Consider the following 24,505-nt stretch of genomic DNA (forward strand, 5'->3'; position numbering starts at 1 on the left):
TACCCACCTTTCCCAGTGCCTGGGTGCCCATCCTTCTCACTGGCTGGGTGCCCATTATTCCCAGTGTCTGGGTGCCCATCCTTCTCACTGGCTGGGTGCCCACCCTTCCCAGTGGCTCAGTACCCATCCTTCCCAGTGCCTGGGTGCCCACCCTGCCGCCTGCCCCCACATCCCCAGGGGGATCAGATCCTTCTGTGAACACGTGTGATCCCCGTGGCACCGTCAACAGCACTGCCAGGACCCGCGGGGACCCCCACCCACGGCTCTGCCAGCTGCTCGGACCCATGTGGGGCAGTGCCTCGAGCCCCAGCGCTCCCACCAGTGGGACCCCAAAGCCAATGGGACCTGGCACTGGTGCTCCAGCACACTGGGAGGCCTCAGTGACAGCGGGACCTGGTCCTGGTGTCCCAATCCATGGGGGTCCCAGTGAGACCCCAGTGTTGGTGACACCCCAATGTCAGTGGGACGCATCTTGAGCGCCCTCCCTGCAGGGTCCTGGTGAGACCACAATCTTGGTGGCACCTGATCCTGGTGGGACTCGGCTCTGGTGCCCCCACCCACAGGTCCCCACAGCCCAGTCCTGGTACTGGTTCTGGTGCCGGTACTGATGCTGTTGCTGGTACTGGTGCCAGTACTGGTGCCAATGCCAGTGTTGGTGCTGGTGTTGTTGTCAGTACTGGTGCCAGTACCAGTACCAGTACTGGTGCCAATGCCAGTGTTGGTGCTGGTGTTGTTGTCAGTACTGGTGCCAGTACCAGTACCAGTGCTGATGCTGATACTGGTGCCACTGCCAGTGCTGATGCTGGTACCAGTGCTGGTGCTGTTGTCAATACTGGTGCCAGTATTGGTACCAGTGCCAGTGTCAGTACCGATACTGGTGCTGCTGCTGGTACCGGTGCTGATGCCAATACTGGTGCCACTGCTTGTGTTGATGTTGGTACTGGTGCCATTGCCAGCACTGGTGCCAATAACAGTGTCAGTACCGAGACTGGTGCTCGTCCCAGTGCTGATGCTGATACTGGTGCCACTGCTGATGCTGGAACCAGTGCTGATGTTGGTACTGGTGCTGGTGTTGTGGCCAGCATTGGTGCCAGTGCCAGTGTTGGTACTGATACTGGTGCTGATGCTTGTACCAGTGCTGATGCTGATACTGATGCTGGTGCTGATGCTGTTGCCAGCGTTGGTGCCAGGGTTGGTGCCGATCCTGGTGCTGATGCTGATACCAGTGCTGATGCTGATACTGATACTGGTGCTGGTGCCAGCATTGGTGCCAGTGTCAGTATCGATATTGGTGCTGCTGCTGGTACCAGTACTCATGCTGATGCTTTACTGGTGTCACTGCCAGTGCTGATGCTGGTACCAGTGCTGATGTTGGTACTGGTGCTGGTGCTCTTGCCAGCATTGGTGCCAGTGCCAGTGTCGGTACTGATACCAGTGCTGCTACTGATACCAGTGCTGATGCTGATATTGATACTGGTGCTGGTGCTGATACTGGTTCTGGTGTTGTTGCCAGCATTGGTGCCAGTGTCAGTACTGATACTGGTGCTGCTACTGGGACCAGTGCTGATGCTGATACTGATACTGGTGTCACTACCAGTGCTGATACTGGTTCTGGTGCTGTTGCCAGTATTGGTACCAGTGTCGGTACCGCTCCTGGTGCTGCTGCTGATACCGACACCGGTGCCGGTGCCGCTGATGCCGGTGCCGGTGCCGCGGGGGCGCGCTCGGGGCGCGGCGGTGGCGGCGGGCACGCGCGGGGCGGAGCTGGCGGCGGGGGCGCGGGCGGCTCCGGTTCTCCCCATTCATTGGGATCGCGGCGGGTTCGGCGGCGGCGGCGGCGGCGGCGATGGCTGCTCGGCTGCTCGTGCCCCTGTTCCCGCTGCTGCTGCTGCTGCTGCCGGGCCGGGGGCTACCGGGAGCCCTGGGCAACCGCCACGCCGTGCACTGGAACAGCTCCAACCTGCAGTGAGTGGCGGCGCGGGGGAGGCCGCCGGGACCGGGACCGGGGGGAGGCGGCGGCGGCGGGGAGTCGGTGCCCGAGACCGGGGGGTGGGGAACGGTACCGGTGTCCGAGCGGTGCCGCCGTGCGAGAGGGGCTGCGAGACCCCCCGGTACCGATGTCCCATGAGGGACGGGCTGCGAGACCCCCCGGTACCGGTGTCTGCGCGGTGCCCCCGTACGGGAGGGGCTGTTTGTTAGACCCCCCGGTACCGGTGTTCCATGCGGGAGGGGCTGTTTGTTAGACCCCCCCCCGGTACCGATGTCTCATGCGGGAGGGGCTGCCAGACCCCCCGGTACCGGTACCGGTGTCCGCGTGGCGCCCCCGTGCAGGAGGGGCTGCGTGACCCCCGGTACCGGTACCCCGTGAAGGAGGGTCTCAGGGACCCCCGGTACCGGTACCCCGTGAGGAAGGGTCTCCGGGACCCCCGGTACCGGTACCCCTTGAGGAAGGGTCTCCGGGACCCCCGGTACCGGTACCCCTTGAGGAAGGGTCTCCGGGACCCCCGGTACCGGTACCCCTTGAGGAAGGGTCTCCGGGACCCCGGTACCGGTACCCCGTGAGGGAGGGTCTCCGGGACCCTCGGTACCGGGGCGCTGCCCCTCCCGGTGCCTGCGGGGGCCGCTCCGGGGCGGCGGCGGGAGGCGGGGGTGGGGTGGGGTTGGGATGGAGGTGGTTCGGAGCCCCGGGGAGGGGCGCGGGCACCGGCGGGGTCGGGTGGTTTCGGTGGCACCGGGGACCGACACCCCCCCCTCCCTCCGACGGCTCCGATTCCCCCCCCGGCGGCGGCACTGGAAAGAGCGCGTCCGTTTCTCCCCCCCAGCCCGGTTCACCGGGGATGGGGAGGGGGTCCCGGTGCGGAGCCCCCGCCGCCAGACGTGCCCCCCCCCCTCCCCCGCCTGTCTGGGCGCGGTGGCGGCGTCGGGGGTGGGGGGGGGGCACGATGGGTACCCCTTCCCTGTTTGGTGCCATCCTTGATGGTGGAAGAGGGGGTGACCGGGGTGAAGAGGGGGTGCGGGGTGGGGGGGGGGCTGTGGAAATCACCATCACACCCACAGCCACCAAAACCCGGTGGGAGGTGGGCATGGACACCCCCGTCCCCCCCACCCCTCCCTCACGCCTGGTGTTGGGGGGCTGCATCGTGCCCTCGCCCACCCCCGGGGTGGGGGGTGGGGTGTCCCCAGGTGTGTGGGGTGCATGGCACCCACACCTGGTGGTGCCGGAGAGGCAGGAAGGTGGCGATGGGGTCTTCTTGGGGGTGCGATGCTGTCAGTCCATGATGGGTCCATGTCCCCCCCCCCGCTCCAAGAATGGGGGGGCTGCGCCTGCTGCAATCGCCCGTCTCCCCTTCCCTCGCCGGCACCAGCGCTCAGGGGTGTGGCACGGACTGGCGCCCAGCCGGAGCATCGCTTAGTACCCATAGGTCTTGGGGTTCCCCTGGGGTCCTCCCCCCACCCTGCACCCCTTAATTGGGGGTGGGGGGGATGAGACCCCCCCCCTTTCAGCTCCTTCCCCTCCCTTTGAGCTTGTGTCGCCAGGCGGAAGCCTGGGCCCCATAAATCGTGCGTGTGTGCGACGTGCCGAGGCGCAGCACAAAGGCGAGGCGCTGGGCTCACCCCGCTACGCTCGGGCACGCTTCTTTGCCCGTATCCTTCGCTCGGACCACGCTCACCCGCTGGCTTCGTCGCCGTGCCGTGACATTGCCGGCGCCTCCGCGGGTGGGATGCTCCCACCGCCCCATCCTCACCTCGCCGCGACCAAGGGTCACCTCTCCCACCCCATCGCCCGCAGCCGTACGCCTTGACCCCCACCGCTGCCCCGCCACCGCGGCGTGGATGGCACGGAGACGCTGCCAGCGGTGCCCCCCGTTGTGCCAACCCAGGAAGGGGGGGGGGGTGTGTGTCTCAGCCAGACCCCCGTACCCGCTGCGCACGCCTCTCTGGCGCGGCTACGAGCGTCCGGCTCAGGGCACGGGTGGTGGTGGCGGCTGCGGCAAAGCCGTGTCCCAGAGACTCCGAAGAGCTGATATTTATTGTTAGGCAGTGCGGCAGCTCGGCCGCAATTATAGCCGCGCGGCAAAGTGTCGGGATTAGATAAATTATGGGGGGAATTAGGCTCCCTGGGCCGCAGCCTGCAAATCCCAGCAACCCCGCTGCAATCAGAGCGATAAACAAGCCCTGCGCGGCCCCGCGGGGCTCTCCGGGGAAAGGGGGGATGCCGGCAGGCTCAGCTCCTCCGGGGGTTGCGCCAAGCACCCTAAAAATTTATTGCATCTCCTTTGCGGGTCCCCACGGAGCCCACCTGCAGCATCCACGGTGCCAGAAACGCCTCGGAGCGCAGGGTGGTGGCTTCTCCTTGGGGACGCGGTGGTGCTTCTCCAGTCCCGCGGCCGCTATGGGGGATGATGAGGTGCCACAGGGTCACCAAGCGCACAGGACACCCCTCGCACAGCAGTTTTGGGGCGCTGACGGCAAAGCCCAAGGGAGGTGTGAAGGTGGGAACCGATGCTTGGAGCAGTAGAGGTGCTTCTTCCTGCTTGGCCAAAAGGTTGTTGGTCCAACTGCGCTTTCCGTCTGTCCCATCATCCGGTGGCAGCTGGGGAGCCCTGAAGGCGCAGGATGGACCTTGGTTGGACCTTGCCCTGCGCTCCCGAGTCCCACCAGGAGCAGATGTGGTGGCAAAAGGTGAAGAAGGTCTGAGGTGGCCACATCCCACCCAGCGCTCAGATTCAGAGAGGGGGTGGCTGCATCCCTGGCGTCCCCCACGGCGTGGGGTTCCCAGAGGTGTCCCCAGCCGAGCCACGGCACGCTGGCACATGTGGGATACCACCTCCCCTGCTGATGGGCTGAGATGGAGACGCGATTTGTCCCCCTGCACGGGCACAGTGCCACGCAGGCGTCCGGTGGGGTGGCTGTAAAGTGGGGTGCATAGGGTGCTGGTGTCCAGGGGGGTCTGGGGTGCCGGTGCCTGGCTGAGGCAGGTGGATCAGAGCCCACCTATGCACAGGGAGGGTCTGGAAGGGTGTGCAGCTCCCCCATTCCTCGCCGCAATCCGCCGCCGTTGCCGCCACATTGGCCTCTTCAAGGCGGCTTTTATCTGACTGACTTTGTGTTCCAGGCGGTGAGAGCTCGAGCGGGTTCTCAAGAGCCCTTGTGAGAAGCAGCCTCACCCCGGGGAGCATCTCGTGTGCAAGAGCAGCCACAGCCCCGCTCCGTGCCCGCCAGAGGCATCCGGGGGTGCCCGGATTCCGGGGTGTTCCCAGCTGCAGGATCCCAGCACCGGAGCTGTGCCCGGTGAATCCCAGCTGCTGGATCCCAGCACCGGAGCTGTGCCCGGTGAATCCCAGCTGTTGGATCCCAGCACCGGAGCTGTGCCCGGTGAATCCCAGCTGCTGGATCCCAACATCGGAGCTGTGCCCGGTGAATCCCAGCTGCCGGATCCCAACACCGGGGCTGTGCCCGGTGAATCCCAGCTGTTGGATCCCAACACCGGAGCTGTGCCCGGTGAATCCCAGCTGCCGGATCCCAACACCGGGGCTGTGCCCGGTGAATCCCAGCTGCAGGATACCAGCACCGGAGCTGTGCCCGGTGAATCCCAGCTGCTGGATCCCAACACCGGAGCTGTGCCCGGTGCATCCCAGCTGCTGGATCCCAGCACCGAAGCTGTGCCCGGTGCATCCCAGCTGCTGGATCCCAGCACCGGAGCTGTGCCCGGTGCATCCCAGCTGCTGGATCCCAGCACCGGAGCTGTGCCCGGTGAATCCAGCTGCTGGATCCCAGCACCGGAGCTGTGCCCGGTGAATCCCAGCTGCCGGATCCCAACACCGGACCTGTGCCCGGTGAATCCCAGCTGCTGGATCCCAGCACCGGAGCTGTGCCCGGTGAATCCCAGCTGCAGGATCCCAACACCGGAGCTGTGCCCGGTGAATCCCAGCTGTTGGATCCCAACACCGGGGCTGTGCCCGGTGAATCCCAGCTGCAGGATCCCAGCACCGGAGCTGTGCCCGGTGAATCCCAGCTGCAGGATCCCAACACCGGAGCTGTGCCCGGTGAATCCCAGCTGTTGGATCCCAACACCGGGGCTGTGCCCGGTGAATCCCAGCTGTTGGATCCCAACACCGGAGCTGTGCCCGGTGAATCCCAGCTGCCGGATCCCAACACCGGAGCTGTGCCCGGTGAATCCCAGCTGTTGGATCCCAACACCGGAGCTGTGCCCGGTGAATCCCAGCTGCTGGATCCCAGCACCGGAGCTGTGCCCGGTGAATCCCAGCTGCAGGATCCCAACACCGGAGCTGTGCCCGGTGAATCCCAGCTGTTGGATCGCAACACCGGAGCTGTGCCCGGTGAATCCCAGGTGCCGGATCCCAGCACCGGAGCTGTGCCCGGTGAATCCCAGCTGCAGGATCCCAGCACCGGAGCTGTGCCCGGTGAATCCCAGCTGCAGGATCCCAACACCGGAGCTGTGCCCGGTGAATCCCAGCTGCTGGATCCCAGCACCGGGGCTGTGCCCGGTGAATTCCAGCTGCAGGATCCCAACACCGGGGCTGTGCCCGGTGAATCCCAGCTGTTGGATCCCAACACCGGAGCTGTGCCCGGTGAATCCCAGCTGCAGGATCCCAACACCGGAGCTGTGCCCGGTGAATCCCAGCTGCAGGATCCCAACACCGGAGCTGTGCCCGGTGAATCCCAGCTGTTGGATCCCAACACCGGAGCTGTGCCCGGTGAATCCCAGCTGTTGGATCCCAGCACCGGAGCTGTGCCCGGTGAATCCCAGCTGCAGGATCCGAACACCGGAGCTGTGCCCGGTGAATCCCAGCTGCAGGATCCCAACACCGGGGCTGTGCCCGGTGAATCCCAGCTGCAGGATCCCAACACCGGAGCTGTGCCCGGTGAATCCCAGCTGCAGGATCCCAACACCGGGGCTGTGCCCGGTGAATCCCAGCTGTTGGATCCCAACACCGGAGCTGTGCCCGGTGAATCCCAGCTGCAGGATCCCAACACCGGAGCTGTGCCTGTTGAATCCCAGCTGCTGGATCCCAGCACCGGAGCTGTGCCCGGTGAATCCCAGCTGCAGGATCCCAACACCGAAGCTGTGCCCGGTGCATCCCAGCTGCAGGATCCCAACACCGGAGCTGTGCCCGGTGAATCCCAGCTGCAGGATCCCAGCACCGGAGCTGTGCCCGGTGAATCCCAGCTGCAGGATCCCAGCACCGGAGCTGTGCCCGGTGAATCCCAGCTGCAGGATCCCAACACCGGAGCTGTGCCCGGTGAATCCCAGCTGTTGGATCCCAACACCGGGGCTGTGCCCGGTGAATCCCAGCTGTTGGATCCCAACACCGGGGCTGTGCCCGGTGAATCCCAGCTGCAGGATCCCAACACCGGAGCTGTGCCCGGTGAATCCCAGCTGCAGGATCCGAACACCGGGGCTGTGCCCGGTGAATTCCAGCTGCCAGACCACAGCACCGGAGCTGTGCCTGTTGCATTCCAGGTGCCAGACGCAGCACCCAGGCCCATATCCATCCATTGGATCTTCTGGCACCCATGGGGCTGGGGATGGCATCACCTGTGGCACAAGGGACACCCCGGTGGGTACCAGTTAGCGATGCAATTGTGTCCAACGAGGGGCAGTTCCCCACCCCGTGTCTGGCTGCGGGGCTGGAGGTGGCCAATTCCCCATCGCCGCTGGTTGCCACATCCCCTGGTGCAGAGCCCCTCGTTGCGGTGCCGCTGGAGCTGCTGCCCTGGGGCAGAGGGTGCCGTGCCCCGTGAGTCACCGCGCTGGGCGGCACCGAACCCCGGCAACGTGGCCAAGGCCGACGGGGTTCCCATGGGAGAAGGACCGCGGTGTCAGGGTGCGGGGGCTGTCCTGGGGTGCAACAGGGCTGGGGCCACCCGTTCCTGCCCAGGCTGGTAATTGAGTCACTGGTTGCAGATTGATGGTTTAATTAAAACCCAATTAGAAACTTCATTGATCTTGTTAGCAAAGCGGGAAGGTACGAGCTTTGGTGGGGATTAAAGGGATTGTGTGGCTGTCAATAGGGAAGAGGGGTTTGGGGGCACCTGTAGAGCGGGGCTGGGGGTCCCAGGGCGCTCAGGGAGGGCACCCTGGGATGGGTGCTGCCCCACAGCCCCTTCACCCACTCCCACATCCGCAGGGAACAGCCCTCGTCTCCCCAGGAACCCCCATTCTGCGAGTGCGGAGGTGGCCCCGGGGACACCGCGTGCCGGCGATGCCTTTTCCACCCGCACTTTGCAGCTGCGCCAAGCGTGTCGAGGACAAGGGGGGGGGCCGTGCCGTGCCGTGCCGTGCCACCCGTGCGCGTGGGCTGCGTCGCAGGCGCTGTCTGCCGAGCCAGCGCGCGTGTGCGCGGCCGTCTGGGCGCCGTGACTGTGCAGCGCTGTCTGCATGAGGGAGGCTGGCACGGAGGAGGGGAGGGCAACCAGCCGAGCCACCCGGCTCCCCAGCGGCGGGCACAGGGCAGGGGCTGTTTGTCCAGCCCTCCGTCCATCTCTCCATCCGTCTGGGTGGACAGACCGCAACCGCTGATGTGCCTTCGCCCTCTCGCTGTGGCGTAGGGTGACTGGAAGGGAACCACATAAATCAACGGCACCTTTTTTGTTCCCCCGGCTGATCGATGGGGCCCGGATGTGCCGAAAGGGCGAAGCTGCCAGAGCCGAACAAAAGGCTTGGCTGAGCTGGGGATGGGGTCCACTTTGGCCTCCCCAGTGTTGGGGGGCACCGCGCTGTCCCCCACATCAGGGGACGCCCTGCGTTGCCCCCAGTTCTGCCGTCCCCACTGTGGGATGCTGAGCTCAGCTCCATCCCTGCCGCTCTTTCCTGCGCCGTGTCCACAGCACGAGGGTCCGGGCGGGGGGTCTGGTGTCCCCCGTGCCGCTGCCACCGGGGCATGCTGCAGTGCACCAGGCACTCCCTCGCGGTGCACGAGTGAGCGTGCGGCGCTCAGCCCAGATTTATGGCAGCAGATGGGAGCGGAGCGGCCGCCCAGCTCACCGGTGGCTGCGGTTTGCCAGGTAGCCGGGATCTCGCCGGTGCGGGGCTGGTGGGCACCGAGCCCAGCCTGCGCTCGGGACGGTTCTGCCAGGGGACATCCATCTGCCCGGCGTCGACAGGCTGCTGGAAGGTACCACTGCTTTGCAAAGCCCTGCTCTAAAAATGCAGTCGTGCAGAAGTGATGCTGCCCGTTCTCCTCCTGCGCTTAACCCTTCCGGCACTGCCAGAACCCACAGCACCTCACCGGACGCACCGTGGCTGCCGGAGCCCAGGAGGCTGGAGGGTCCATCCTGACCCGCGCCTCCTGTCGCTGGGGCTTTGCGGGCTGGCAGGGACCGGGCAGCCTGTCCCCAGCCTAGGGTGAGTGTTGGTGAGAAAGGAGACTGAGCCCCTTTTCCTGGGTGTTTGGTCCCATCTTCCTGCCTGAAAATAGGGCCCACGGGCTCTGTGTCTGCTATGACTGGACCGGGCGTGCGGCTCTGACGGATGGCACTGCAGGCAGAGCTCAGGGTGCTGCAGGCAGAGTTCGGGGTGCTGCAGGCAGAGCTTAGGGTGCTGCAGGCAGAGCTCGGGGTGCTGCAGGCAGAGTTCGGGGTGCTGCAGGCAGAGCTCGGGGTGCTGCAGGCAGAGCCCGGGATGCTGCAGGCAGAGCTCAGGGTGCTGCAGGCAGAGTTTGGGGTGCTGCAGGCAGAGCTCAGGGTGCTGCAGGCAGAGCTCGGGGTGCTGCAGGCAGAGTTTGGGGTGCTGCAGGCAGAGCTTAGGGTGCTGCAGGCAGAGCTCGGGGTGCTGCAGGCAGAGTTTGGGGTGCTGCAGGCAGAGCCCGGGATGCTGCAGGCAGAGCTTAGGGTGCTGCAGGCAGAGCTCAGGGTGCTGCAGGCAGAGCTTAGGGTGCTGCAGGCAGAGTTTGGGGTGCTGCAGGCAGAGTTCGGGGTGCTGCAGGCAGAGCCCGGGATGCTGCAGGCAGAGTTTGGGGTGCTTCAGGCAGAGTTCGGGGTGCTGCAGGCAGAGCTTAGGGTGCTGCAGGCAGAGCTCGGGGTGCTGCGGCGATAGCATTGGGGCTGCTGGGGTTTGGGGACATCCAGCTGTGAAGGGTGCCGCTCTGCACCAGCGGGGCTGGCGGCCACCATGCAGGAGCCGAGTACAACGCAGCATCACGGCCAGAGCTGCTGCCGGAGTCCTCTGGATGTGCCCCAGGCCATGGTGGCCCCGTGGCTCAGCCCGTTTGGGGCTCTTCTCCAGCCTGGGAGGGTTGCTCTGATGCCTGCACGCTCCCGGCACGTGGTGATGGGCAGCGACGGTGGTGGTTGATTGGCCCCATAGGGAGTGGGGTTGCTGGTCCTCACGGCACCTTTTGGGGTCCCCAGCGCTGCGGTGCTGGTGTGGCCCAACCCAGAAGGAGACCTGGGTGCCCCATGGGGCAGCGCTCCTTAACGAGGCTGTTTACCAGGAGCCTAATGAGCTCAAGCATGGGGTCCCGGAGGGGTGAGACGGGGGGTTCCTCAGCACTGGGTGCCACAGGGGAAGGGGGAGTTAGAGCTCCTCAGCACTCCAGGACAGGATTTCCCAAGATTGGAGCTGAGCGTGGCTCCCGTGGGGTGCAGAGATGTGGGGTTGTGCTTCCTTCCAGCCAGGACACCGGGAGCACCGCCTGCCGCTGCCCACCCTGATGTGGAGCTCGGTGCGCGCTGGCGTCGCAGCCCTGCGTCCTGCACGGAGTTAATTGCAATTTTTCTCCTTGGGGCCATTTCTTTAATAACAATCTTTTTTCTCTTCTCCCCACACCTCCCCCTTCCCCCTCACCTCACCTTTTCCCACCACATCAAAGAGCGAAGATGAAAGGTCCCGGTGGAGCAAGGGTGGCTGCCTCAGCACCTTGCTGGCACAGCAGTTGCCCAGCGGGTGCCGGGCTGGGGAATAGCGGCTGCGCGGCAAGGGAGGTGCCGCGTGAGGCTGCGCTGCCTTCCCCACGGGTGACGAGATTGGATTTGGGTCCCCCCGTAGCCCCCCGATGCCAGTGGCAGCCCCAGGTGGGGAGAAGATGCTGCTTGGGTCCCCCTTTACCAAAGCCACCTCACACACACACACGGTCTTTGGTTCTCTCTTCCAACTTCTGGGGTGCCGTGGGCCCTGGCGGGGTGCCGGGGTTCCCCAAATAGTGCCGGGGGCGGTTGGGTGGGGTGGGGCATCTGCACGCGCAGCCCTGCCCGCTGCCTGCCCAGCCCTGCCGGGGAGACCCGGGACGCCGGCTCCACACCCGGCACTGCTCCAGTGGGGACCAGGGGACCCCAAGTGCCGGGCAAGGAGCTCGTGGGGTTGAGTTTCATAGAGTCGGAGGATGGGTTGGGTTGGAAGGGACCTCAAAGCCCATCCAGTCCCACTTCTGCTATGGGCAGGGACACCTCCCGCTGGATCAGGGGCTCCAAACCCCATCCAACCTGGCCTGGAACCCCTCCAGGGATGGGGCAGCCACCACTGCTCTGGGCAACCTGGGCCTCCCCACCTTCATCGTGAAGAATTTCTTCCTAATATCGAATCTAAATCTTCCCCCTCCAATTTAAAGCCATCCTCCCTCGTTCTACCACTCCAGGCCCTTGGAAAAAGCCCCTCCTCAGCTCTCCTGGAGCCCCTTTCAGCACTGGAAGGTCACTCTAAGGTCTCCTCGGAGCCTTCTCTTCTCCAGGATGAACAACCCCAACTCTCTCAGCCTGTCCTCGGACGGGAGGTGCTCCAGCCCTCGGAGCTAGCACGAGGTGAAGGATCCTGAGCTGGAGCAACGTACCACGCACAGCCCAGCCGCGTGTGCCGGGATCATGGAATCCTGGAATGCTTTGCGTTGGAAGGGACCTCAAAGCCCATCCAGTTCCACCCCTTCCATCAGCAGCGACACCTCCCACTGGCTCAGGGGGGTGTTCCAAGCCCCATCAAGGATGCTCCATCCATGTCCCAGGGGAGGAGAGTGGGGGGCTGCACCGACACCGCTGCTGAGCCGCGCGGTGGAGCAAGATCCGGTTGGGGTCTAATGCTGTTGGTGCTGAGCCAACACCTCGCAGCGCGGGCTCCTAATTAATTGGCAGGAGCAGTGGGGTCAGCGCCACGGCGAGGATTACGGCAGCCGGGATTGCCATCGGTCACGGATTAGGAGCCAACAGAGCCTCTCCTGAGTGGATCTGAGGGATTGCCGCTCCTAATCAATGTAAATGAGGCTCCCCCAGGGCCACCCTTTACGGCATTAACGAACTAACGGGATTAGCGAGAGCAGGGGGAGAAATCCTCTCCCTGAGCATCTACGACGCGTGGCGGTGGTGGTGGTGGGCTGGCAGCAGGAGCCACGCTGGAGCCCTGTGCCCCTCACCCTGCACCCAGGGCTGTGCCGAGAGGACCACAGGCTGCATCCTGCAAGGTCCTCAGTGCCTGTGGGACCCTGGTGTCCATCAGCCCCTTGGCCACGTCTGTCTGTCCATCCTGCTGCATCCGTTCTCTCCTCGTAGTCACTGACGTGTTGCCAGCAGCATCATCTTGTACCAACCGCCCTACACCCAGGGCTGTGCCGAGAGGACCACAGGCTGCATCCTGCAAGGTCCTCAGTGCCTGTGGGACCCTGGTGTCCATCAGCCCCTTGGCCACGTCTGTCTGTCCATCCTGCTGCATCCGTTCTCTCCTCGTAGTCACTGACGTGTTGCCAGCAGCATCATCTTGTACCAACCGCCCTACACCCAGGGCTGTGCTGAGAGGACCACGGGCTGCATCCTGCAGGGTCTTCAGTGCCTGCAGGACCTTGGTGTCCATCAGCCCCTTGGCCACATCTGTCTGTCCATCCTGCTGCGTCCGTTCTCTCCTCGTAGTCACTGACGTGTTGCCAGCAGCATCATCTTGTACCAACCACCCTACACCCAGGGCTGTGCCGAGAGGACCACGGGCTGCATCCCCAGTGCCTGTGAGACCTTGGTGTCCATCAGCCCCATCGCTGGCTCAGTCTGTCTGTCCTGCTATGTCTGTCCCCTCCTCATAGTCACTGGCATGTTCCCAGCAGGACCCAGAAACACCGTTTCGTGCCCCCACACTCTCGTAGGAGTCCCACCCATGCCACCCCGGGCAGCCAGTGCCCCCCGAGACTGATGCCGCGCTGTGGATCCACGGAGCTGAGGTTGCCCGGGTTGGGGGTGCTGGTGAGGTTGAGCAGGGGGGATACCACAGCCCCCCGAGTTGTTGCTCTGTGTCTTGCCCGTTCTCCAGCCTCTGGGTGCCTTTGGAGGAGGTGGGAGACGGTGTTGGAGAAGGCACAGAGGGTGCCCCTGACTTCCCCCCCCCCCCCCCTTTTCTCCCCATTCCCTTGCAGCCTGCGGCGAGAGGGCTACACGGTGCAGGTGAATGTCAACGATTACCTGGACATCTACTGCCCACATTACAACGCCTCGGTGCCGGAGCACCGGCTGGAGCAGTACGTGCTCTACATGGTGAACGCGGAGGGCTACCGCACCTGCAACACCAGCCAGGGCTTCAAGCGTTGGGAGTGCAACCGGCCCCACGCGCCCCACAGCCCCATCAAGTTCTCGGAGAAGTTCCAACGCTACAGCGCCTTCTCGTTGGGCTACGAGTTCCGCGCGGGGCAGGAGTACTACTACATCTGTATGTGGGGCGCGCTGGGGTGGGACCCCCCCCCCCATGCAAGTTCCACCTCATCTCCAGATGGGTCCCCTGCATCCCACTGCATCTGATCCCACTGCACCGCATCATCCTGTTGGGTCCCTCTGCATCCTCACGCAGCCCCTGCATCCCACTCCAAGTGATCCCCTTGCTCCGCACCACCCTGTTGGCCCCCTCTGCACCCTCATCCTGGCCAGGACCCCCCAATACCCAAGCCATGCAGCTCATGCCCCCTGCACCCCGTCCCTAGCAGGGTGGAGGCAGCCTTCCCCCCCTCCAAAGTGGGCACTCTGAGCTCAGGGATGGGGGTGTGAGGACAATTGGGGGTGCAGGGGGGGTGTGGGGTGATGCGGGGGTGATATGGGGGTGTGGGGAAAGAGAGGGATGCGGGGGAGCAGGATGGGAATGTGGGTGCGGGCGTTGATGGAGGATGGGGTTTCCTGCTGATGTAGGATTGAGGTGCTGGGGTGCTGCTGACGCAGGACAGGGGTGCAGGATTGAGGTGCTGAGGTGCTGCTGATGCAGGACAGGGATTCAGGGTGCAAGACTGAGATGCTGAGGCAGGGCTGATGCAGGACAGGGGTGCAGGGTGCAGGATTGAGGTGCTGAAGCGGTGCTGCTGATGCAGGACAGGGGTGCAGGATTGAGGTGCTGAAGTGCTGCTGATGCAGGACAGGAGTGCAGGGTGCAGGATTGAGGTGCTGAGGTGCTGCTGATGCAGGACAGGAGTGCAGGATTGAGGTGCTGAGGTGCTGCTGATGCAGGACAGGAATGCAGGGTGCAGGATTGAGGTGCTGGGGTGCTGCTGATGCAGGACAGGGGTGCAGGGTGCAGGATTGAGGTGCTGCAGCGATGCTGCTGATGCAGGACAGGGGTGCAGGGTGCAGGACTGAGGTGCTGCAGCGATGCTGCTGATGCAGGACTGAGGATGCAGGGTGCTGATGCAGCTGCAGGTTCAGGATGCAGGATGGGGGTGCTGCCACATCCTCCCCCTGCCCCGAGCACCCCCAGACCCCTCCATGCCCAGGGGTGCCCGGGATGGGGGTCACCCGCTGCGGAGCCCCCCCCCAGCCCACTCTTGCCCTTGCAGCCACGCCGACGCACAACCACCGCCGGGCCTGCCTCAAGATGAAGGTGTTCGTGTGCTGCGCCTCCAGTGAGTACCCACGCCCGAGCGGGGGGCTGCGGCGAGAGGGGGGCGGCATGGCCTGCGGGGGGGTCTCCATCCTCCCCCATCCCTTCTGGAAGGGGCTGCGGCGCAAGGGGGGCAACGAGCGTGACACCCCCAGCACTCCCAGGTCCCCTGTCCCTTTCCAGCTCCCCTATCCCTCCCAGGTCCCCCATTCTTTCCAGGTGCCCCATCCCTCCTGGTTTCCCCATCCCTCCTGGGTCCCCCATCCCTCCTGGTTTCCCCATCCCTCCTGGGTCCCCCATCCTTCCCAAGTCCCCCATCCCTCCTGGGTTCTCCATCCTTCCCAGGTTCTCCATCTCTCCTGGATCCCCCATCCCTCCTGGGCTCTCCATCCTTCCCAGGTTCTCCATCTCTCCTGGATCCCCCATCCCTCCTGGCTTCTCCATCCTTCCCAGGTGCCCCATCCCTCCTGGATCCCCCATCCCTCCTGGCTTCTCCATCCTTCCCAGGTTCTCCTTCCCTCCTGGATCCCCCATCCCTCCTGGCTTCTCCATCCTTCCCAGGTGCCCCATCCCTCCTGGATCCCCCATCCCTCCTGGCTTCTCCATCCTTCCCAGGTTCTCCTTCCCTCCTGGATCCCCCATCCCTCCTGGGTTCTCCATCCTTCCCAGGTTCTCCATCCCTCCTGGATCCCCCATCCCTCCTGGCTTCTCCATCCTTCCCAAGTTCTCCATCCGTTCTGGGTCCCCCCATCCTTCCCAGGTCCCCCATCCTTCCCAGGTCCCCTATCCCTCCTGGGCTCTCCATCCTTCCCAGGTTCTCCTTCCCTCCTGGATCCCCCATCCCTCCTGGCTTCTCCATCCTTCCCAAGTTCTCCAATCCTCCTGGGTCCCCCATCCCTTCCGGGTCCCTCATCCCTTCCAGGTCCCCCATCCTTCCCAGATCCCCATCCCTCCTGGCGAGGCTGCAGCCAGGGATCATGATCCCACCACCACCCCCTCTCTCCCTCTCGCAGCGTCGCATTCCGGGGAGAAGCTGGCACCCACCCTGCCGCAGTTCACCCTGCGGCCCGAGGTGAAGATCGAGGATCTGGGTGAGTTGGGCAGAACCCCTGATCCCGCAGCGCCGCGTCCCCCCAGCCGCCGCCCACGGGGCACCCCCAGCCACAGGGTTGGGGTTTGGTGCCACCTTGGTGCCATCCTCACCCTTTCATTCTTCCCCGTAGAAAACTTCAACCCGGAGATGCCCAAGCTGGAGAAGAGCATCAGTGGCACCAGTCCCAAGCGGGAACACTTGCCCCTCGCCGTGGCCGCTGCGCTCTTCCTCATGACGTTGTTGGTCTCCTAGCTTCCAGCGCCAGGGGGGGCCCGGCCAGTGCGGCTCAGCCAAGTGGGGGACCCCCCTAAAAAGTCGCCCCTCGTGAGAGCCAGTGGGGAACCAACGTGGGACTGTCCAGCTTCTCTGTTCCACCACCACCATGTCCAGAGAGCCACCGCACAGAGCAAGCGGCCGCGGCACTCGGTGATCCTGGCTGGGACTTGAGAGACCACGGCACCTGTTGATCCCAACTGGAACTGAAGAGTCCATGGCACACATTGATCCCAACTGGAACTCAGGGGGCCATGATATGTGTTGATCCCAACTGGAACTGAAGGGTCCGTGGCACACATTGATCCCAACTGGAAACGGAGGGGCCATGGCACACGTTGATCCCAACTGGAACTGAAGGGTCTGTGGCACACGTTGATCCCAACTGGAACTGAAGGGTCTGTGGCACACGTTGATTCCAACTGGCAATGGAGGGGCCATGGCACACGTTGATCCCAACTGGAACTGAAGGGTCTGTGGCACACGTTGATCCCAACTGGAACTGAAGGGTCCGTGGCACACGTTGATCCCAACTGGAAACGGAGGGGCCATGGCACACGTTGATCCTTGATGGGACTGAAGGATCCACGGTACATTCATTGATCCCAACTGGAACTCAAGTGGCCACAACACATGTTGATCCCAACTGGAACTCAAGGATCCATGGCACATACATTGATCCCAACTGGAACTGAAGGGGCCACGACACACATTGATCCCAACTGGAACTCAAGGGGCCACGACACACGTGGATCCCAGCTGGAACTGAAGGGGCCACAACACACGTTGATCCCGGCTGGAACTCAAGGGGCCATGACACACATTGATCCCAACTGGAACTCAAGGGGCCACAACACACATTGATCCCAACTGGAACTCAAGGGACCACAACACACGTTGATCCCAACTGGAACTCAAGGGACCACGACACACGTTGATCCCGGCTGGAAACTCATCCCCCCCTCCACTGTGCCCACGTCTGTGAGGATGCAGCTCGGTGCTGCCGTGTTCACCGCACCTTCTGCCAACACCGTCCCACCGAGTGCTGCCCACAGCCCATCCAGTTCCCCGTGGTTGGGATCGGTGCCGCGCTGGCGAGCCCGGTGAGGGCAGGGACGCGCGGAGCTGGGCAGCCTGTAGATACCTATCCAGAGATCTATACATACTGTACAGAGAGCGACTATATAGAGATATCTATACTGTACCATAGGCAGCGGCGCCGGCCCCGGGCTGGCTTGTACATAGTTGAACGTGTTGGATTTTCCTCGTCTTCTGTGAAGACCCGACCTATGCAAACGCACAGACACTTTTTAGGGAAAAAAAAACAAAACGAAACGAAACGAAACGGAAAAAAAAAACAAAAAACAAACTCGACCTTTTTTTCAAGTGCTTTGGCTGGTGATTTTCATATTCTGCTCTTAGTCTATTAAAAAAAAAAAAAGAATAAAAGGATTTAAAAAAAATATATATAACAAAACCAATGACCACTGTCACGGCGGAATGCGGCGTTCCCGGCTCTCAGTCAGTCCCGCTCTCTGGCGTGGTTGGATCCGGCCAGGGTAGGGGTCAAGTGTTGACCTTCCCCATCGGTGCCGGGGGAACCCTGGGGGAATGTGGGGTGCTTCCCCCCATTGCCGCTCCCCGTTGACCTCCAGACACCCAATGTGGAGCATCGGGTAGGGATACGGTGCTGCCGGCAGGAGGATGATGGAGATGGTAGGCAGCAACCTTGGGTAAAGGCAGCACCGGGCTCTTGGCACCCAAGGGTGCTGGGGTGCGAGAGCACCCCGAGAAGGAGCAGGTGTAGGGGAGCCTTCGCCATCCTCGTTGGCTGCATGGAAAGAGCCACCGCGATGTCGTGATCGTATAGTGGCCTTCTGAAACCTGAAGGGAAAGCTGGGAAGGGACTTTTTAGAAGGGATAGGATGAGGGGAATGGCTCTAAATTGGAAGGGGAAAGATTTAGATTGGACATTAGGGAGAAGTTCATCACAATGAGGGTGGGGAGGCCCCGGGCCAGGTTGTCCCATCCCTGGAGGGGTTCCAGGCCAGGTTGGACAGGACTTGGAGCCCCTGAGCCAGTGAGGAGTGCCCCTGTCCTTGGCACAGAGTGGAACGGGGTGACCTGTAAGGTCCCTTCCAACCCAAACCATTCTAGGATTCTATGATTCTGTGTGCCGGGATGGAGGGGGACGGCATTGGAATCCCCACGTCTGGCTCTGCCGGCGTGCCAGCTCTTGCCGGTGCCGGGGGAATCTGCATGTGGGGGTGCCCTTGGCTCCTCCAGCGAGACAAAGGGGTGTGTGGGGAGGGGATCCGCTGCGGGTGGGGTCACATCTTGGGGTGTTGGTGGGGCTCTGGAGGAGGGGGGTGCCCCACCGGCACCCAAAAACCCCACTGGAGCAGCTGTGTGTATCCTGACCCGACGCCCTCTGGGTTGAGGGGGGCCCCATTGCCCCCAGAAGTGGAGCAGCCGCCGTCCCTGTGAGGCGCTGGAGGGGACAGACCCGCTGCAGACACAGCCCGGGTCAGGGTGTCCCTGCGGCCGTGGCAGCGGGGTGGCCGCGCTCCCCGCACCCCAGCGGGCCATGCAGGGCGGTGGCTGAGCGTCCCACCAGCCCGGGCTTGTCTGGGTGTGGAAAGAGCTGGTGAACCTGTCAGACGGGTCCTCCCAGTGCTCCCAGCAGGCGCTGGGTTCCCCACGGCCCCCACTCGTGCTCCAGCAGGCCTGGCCCGCTGTGGCGCTGAGGACCATGACCTGGACCTCCATCCCTGCGGTCTTGCCGTGAACACCCATCTGCTGACCCTGGGACAGCAGGACACGGCGTGGCCAGGGCCCATCTGGGGTGGTCAGAGTCTATCTGGGGTGGTCAGGGCCCATCTAGGGTGGCCAGGGTCCTTCTGGGGTGGCCAGGATCCATCTGGGGTGGCCAGGGTCCATCTAGGGTGGCCAGGGTCCTTCTGGGGTGGCCAGGATCCATCTCTGGTGGTCATGGTCCATCTGGGGTGGCCAGGGTCTATCTGGGGTGGCCAGGGTCCTTCTGGGGTGGCCAGGGTCCTTCTGGGGTGCCCAGGATCCATCTGGGGTGGCCAGGGTCCATCTGGGGTGGCCAGGGTCCATCTAGGGTGGCCAGGGTCCATCTGGGGTGGCCAGGATCCTTCTGGGGTGGCCAGGGTCCATCTAGGGTGGCCAGGGTCCTTCTGGGGTGGTCAGGGTCCATCTAGGGTGGCCAGGGTCCTTCTGGGGTGGCCAGGGTCCATCTGGGGTGGCCAGGATCCATCTAGGGTGGCCAGGGTCCTTCTGGGGTGGCCAGGGTCCATCTGGGGTGGCCAGGATCCATCTAGGGTGGCCAGGGTCCTTCTGGGGTGGCCAGGGTCCTTCTGGGGTGTCCAGGGTCCATCTAGGGTGGCCAGGATCCATCTCTGTTGGCCATGGTCCATGTGGGGTGGTCATGGTCCATCAGGGGTGGCCAGGTCCTACCTGCAGTGGCCACGGTCTATGTGGGGCACCCAGGGTCTGTCTAGGGTGGCCACCAGTGTCCATCTGGGCTGGACTAGGGTCCACCTGGGATGACCAGGGTCTGCCTGGGGCACCCAACGTTTGTCTGGGGTGGCCACCAAGGTCTGTGTGAGGTGGCCAGTGTCTGTCTGGAGTGGCCACCGGCACTGCCAAGGACCGTATCCCCTGGGATGGTGGCTACCAGGGACCACCCAGACCCCTGTCTCCGTGTAGGTCCATGCCGGTGCCACGTGGCACTTTGGGCAACCAAGCCTGGCACTGCCCTGTTAACCAGTGCCTCGCGGCACGGAACAGGGGACGGCGTTGGCTGCCCTGGCACAGCGCGGCACGGCAATCTCCGCTTGCCACCACCTTGGCACTGCTCCCGCGGCACCGCTGCCAGCTCGGTGGGGACCGGCCCCCAGCCCCGTCCCGCTAGGTGCCCTTGGGCACGGCGCACCGTGGCAGTCCAGGAGCAACCAGGAGGCTCCTGGGGTGCCGGTACCGGGGTTCCCCAAGCCCTACTGCCCCAAGGCAATGGGGAGCCCTTGTTGAGACCCCAACGCTGAGGCTCGGATGCCCCCCTGGGTGCTGGGAGCGCTCCTCCAGCCGCGACAGCGGGTCCTGCGCATGGCATGAGCTCCTGGCGCCGTGGCGTGGCATCACTGCACGGCAACGTCCCCAAGAAGGGTTGGGTGCATCCCGCTCTCCGGTCAAACATGTAAGGGCCTGGCGTGGCCGGGCAGCCTCGGGGATGCGGCTCTGCCACGCGCAGCGTTGGGCCGTGCCTACCTGCCCGGCTGCACGCAGGCAGCACGGCACGTCACCGCGGCCTTCGCTCTCGGCCGCGGACTGGACGGTTCCTCTTCCTCCCCCAACACCACGGTTGGTGACGTCAACCTGGGCAAGGGTTGAGGTGTAGCTGGGTGTCCCGAGCCAAGAAACCAGAATTGGTTTGTCACGAGCTCAGCGGCCTCTGCTCTGCCCCACCTGCCCCACGCCGCTCTGCTGCGCGTGTTTACGGCGCAAAACGCCTTCACCTTTGTCCTGCAAGCTGCACGCAGCCGGCACTGGAGCCCGGCACGCATCCCGTCCCACCGTCACCCGGGGAGGTCCCCAGGTAGCATGGACGTGACCACGCACAGGTGCTCATGCACCCACCCTGTGGGTCACCTCATCCCTACCAAAGCTCCATCCCACCATGGACCCAGCGTGGAGAGGCGCTTTCCAGCCCTGGTTTGTCCCTCAGGTTGTCCTTCCTCCCCGGGTCCATCCCTTTTGCCCTTCAGCGGTGATGTTGAGGCCCAATCAGGTCCCTACAGCCTCGTCCCCATGAGCTGGTGGCGCTGCCACAGGGCTGAGGACCACGGCAGAGGTGATGAAGAGCGCTGGGTTCCACATCCCAGTTCCATTGAGGGGTTCGCACGTGGTGCTCCAGGTACCACATCCCATGGGATGGATCCTCAGGGTTTGCCCCAACCCTGTTGGGGGACTGAACGGGACAATCTTGGGCTTTACCATTGACTGCCCAACCTCCATGGCTGCTCCCTGCCTCAGTTTCCCCAAGCACTGCTTGTCTCTACCGTGACGGGGACAACAGTGGGGCAGTGTGAAGACCTCGGCTGTGGCGCTGAGGTCCGTGCTTCGTGCTCGCCACGCTCCAGCTCTGACCACACGGAGATTCCGGGGAGGTTCTCCCTTCTCCAAGCCGTGGGAGCACTTGCCTCGCGCAGCCCTTATGGGACAGTGGTGACGGCACGTGTGGCTGCATCGAGGGAGGATAAGAGCGAAGACACAGGTTCCCCTCGCCCAGGGTGGCGAGAGAGTGTGGGATGCGGCGAGGTCTGGGATGCGGCGAGGATGCAGGGTTCCCCGTGCCCAGGGTAGCCAGAAAGTCTGGGATGTGGTGAGGTCTGGGATGCGGCAAGGTCTGGGATGCAGCGAGGTCTGGGATGCAGCGAGGTCTGGGATGCGGCGAGGATGCAGGGTTCCCCTCGCCCAGGGTAGCGAGAGAGTGTGGCATGCAGCGAGGATGCAGGTGGGATGTGGGGCACTCAGCCCCACACCTTCAACTCCATGGGAGATGCTGGAACCTTCAGCCGCTCTCCGGTTACCACGGCGGTGCCGGCGCTTGCCCGAGCCCCTCTGCAGCCGTGCCAGGGGGAGCGTTCCTCGCACGGCTGCAGCGGCGGACATGCAACATTACCCACAATCAATGGATCATTATGTAATAAACAAGAGGAAAGTTGTTTTGCAAATGCGACTGAGTTATCGCTTCGCAACACGGGCGGGCGAAGCATCGCTCGCGTCCGGCCTTAACGAGGATGGATGGGTGCTGGGGGCAGGCGGGAGCTGCCACGCGTCTCGCCACGCAGCCCGCAGCGCGCCCGCAGCCCCCGCCCGGAGATTGGGGCACGGGGAGGGGGGGATTATGTGCTATAGAGCAAAGAGAGTGGGGGGAGAGCGGGGTGGGGGGCGCATGTGGGGTGGGGGGTGTGTGCAGGTTGGAGGATGCATGCAGACTACAGGACACGTGGGGTGGGAGTTGTGCAGGATGCAGGTTGCATGCAGGCTGTGGGGTACATGTGGGGTGGGAGATGTGCAGGATGCAGGTTGCATGCGGGCTGTGGGGTACATGTGGGGTGGGAGATGTGCAGGGTGCAGGTTGCATGCAGGCTGTGGGGTACATGTGGGGTGGGAGATGTGTAGGGTGCAGGCTGCATGCGGGCTGTGGGGCACATGTGGGGTGGGAGATGTGTAGGGTGCAGGCTGCATGCAGGCTTTGGGGCACATGTGGGGTGGGAGATGTGCAGGGTGCAGGTTGCATGCAGGCTGTGGGGTACATGTGGGGTGGGAGATGTGTAGGGTGCAGGATGCATGCGGGCTGTGGGGTACGTGTGGGGTGGGAGATGTGCAGGGTGCAGGCTGCATGCAGGCTTTGGGGCACATGTGGGGTGGGAGATGTGTAGGGTGCAGGATGCATGCGGGCTGTGGGGCATGTGGGGTGGGAGATGTGCAGGGTGCAGGCTGCATGCAGGCTGTGGGGTACATGTGGGGTGGGAGATATGCAGGATGCAAGCTGCGCAGACTGCGGGACATATGTGAGGTGGGAGATGTGCAGGATGCAGGCTGCATGCAGGCTTTGGGGCACGTGTGGGGTGGGAGATGTGCAGGATGCAGGCTGCATGCAGGCTTTGGGGCACGTGTGGGGTGAGAGACGTGCAGGATGCAGGTTGCATGGAGGCTGCGGGACATGTGGGGTGGGAGATGTACAGGATGCAGGTTGCATGCAGGCTTTGGGGCACGTGTGTGGTGGGAGACATGCAGGATGCAGGTTGCATGGAGGCTGCAGGACACGTGTGGGGTGGGGAACATATATGGGGCGGTGGATGCATGCAGGGCGTGGGACACTTGGGGTGAGGGACGTGCGCAGTGCGCAGGAGATGCATGGGGGGGGACACGTGGGGTGCAGGATGCGTGCAGGTTGGGGGACGCGTAGGGGGTGGAGGATCTGGTGAGGGATGGAGTGGGGACAACCCTGCAGGGTCACACCCCCACAGCCCAGGGAGGGGGTACCCCCAAAGCTGGGGGTCATGGTTGAGGGGGTACCCCCAAACCTGGGGGTCATGGTTGAGGGGGGATCCCTACAGCCTCGGGAGTGATGGAGTGGCAACAACCCTGCAGGGTCACACCCCCACAGCCCAGGGAGGGGGTACCCCTAAACCTGGGGGTCATAGTTGAGGGGGGATCCCTACAGCCTCGTGAGTGATGGAGTGGCGACAACCCTGCAGGGTCACACCCCCACAGCCCAGGGAGGGGGTACCCCCAAACCTGGGGGTCATGGTTGAAGGGGGATCCCTACAGCCTGGGGGGTGGTGTCTGGGGGTACCCCCAAACCTGGGGGTCATGGTTGAAGGGGGATCCCTACAGCCTGGGGGGTGGTGTCTGGGGGTACCCCCAAACCTGGGGGTCATGGTTGAAGGGGGATCCCTACGGCCTGGGGGGTGGTGTCTGGGGGTACCCCCAAACCTGAGGGTGGTGTCTTGGGGTACCCCTAAACCTGGGGGTCACAGTCATCACTGCCGGTACCGATCAGTGTGGTGGGGGTACCCCCTCCCTGGGCTGTGGGTGTGGGGTGCTGCCCCCCCCCCCACACACACACAGGTGATATCTCGGGTGTCGGTGTCTCCCCCGGTCCCGGTTGGTGCGGTGAGTCCCGGCTGTCGGTGCCGGTACCGGTATCAGTACCGGTCAGAGTGATGGGAAAGGAACGAGCGTCAGTGCCGGTACCGGTACCGGTCGGTGAGGAGCATCCCGGGTGTCGGTGCCGGTGCCGGTACCGGTCTGTATGGTGGGGGAGGCACTGGTGTCAGTGCCTCCCCCGGTCCCGGTGGGTGCGGGAGGGTCCCGGTGGGTGAGGTGGATCCCGGTGCCTCCCCCGGTCCCGGTGGGTGTGAGAGGGTCCCGGGTCCCGGTGCCTCCCCCGTTCCCGGTGGGTCCGAGAGGGTCCCGGTGCTTCCCCCGTTCCCGGTGGGTGCGGTGGGTCCCGGTGCTTCCCCCGTTCCCGGTGGGTGCGGGAGGGTCCCGGGTGGGTGTCAGTGCCTCCCCCGGTCCCGGTGGGTGCGGGAGGGTCCCGGTGCTTCCCCCGTTCCCGGTGGGTCCGAGAGGGTCCCGGTGCTTCCCCCGGTCCCGGTGGGTGCGGTGGGTCCCGGGTGGGTGTCGGTTCCTCCCCCGTTCCCGGTGGGTCCGGGAGGGTCCCGGGTCCCGGTACGTGATGCCACCCCCCATCCCCCGCCCCGTCCCGTGTTGTTGTTGTGTCTCGGCCCCGGTGCGCGGGGCGGGGCGGCGGCGGG

At 64.3% G+C, this 24,505-nt stretch overlaps 1 protein-coding gene across 1 annotated transcript; it reads left to right on the forward strand.

Moving 5' to 3' along the window:
- The first annotated feature begins 1,772 nt into the window (after positions 1-1,772).
- On the forward strand, positions 1,773-17,563 carry EFNA3 (ephrin A3). The gene is made up of 5 exons (XM_054050965.1): positions 1,773-1,965; positions 13,347-13,636; positions 14,745-14,810; positions 15,802-15,879; positions 16,012-17,563. The coding sequence occupies exons 1-5, from the start codon at positions 1,847-1,849 to the stop codon at positions 16,131-16,133; spliced, it is 675 nt and encodes a 224-aa protein (XP_053906940.1). The 5' UTR covers positions 1,773-1,846; the 3' UTR covers positions 16,134-17,563.
- Positions 17,564-24,505: the final 6,942 nt, after the last annotated feature.

This window comes from Cuculus canorus, chromosome 28, assembly GCF_017976375.1.
Source record: "Cuculus canorus isolate bCucCan1 chromosome 28, bCucCan1.pri, whole genome shotgun sequence".
Classification (NCBI taxonomy): Eukaryota; Metazoa; Chordata; class Aves; order Cuculiformes; family Cuculidae; genus Cuculus; species Cuculus canorus.

Coding starts and splice junctions, on each gene's coding strand:
- EFNA3 (XM_054050965.1), top strand. CDS start 1,847: ATGGCTGCTCGGCTGCTCGTGCCCCTGTTCCCGCTGCTGCTGCTGCTG. Junction 1,966..13,346: donor TGGAACAGCTCCAACCTGCA/GTGAGTGGCGGC, acceptor ATTCCCTTGCAG/CCTGCGGCGAGAGGGCTACA. Junction 13,637..14,744: donor GCAGGAGTACTACTACATCT/GTATGTGGGGCG, acceptor TTGCCCTTGCAG/CCACGCCGACGCACAACCAC.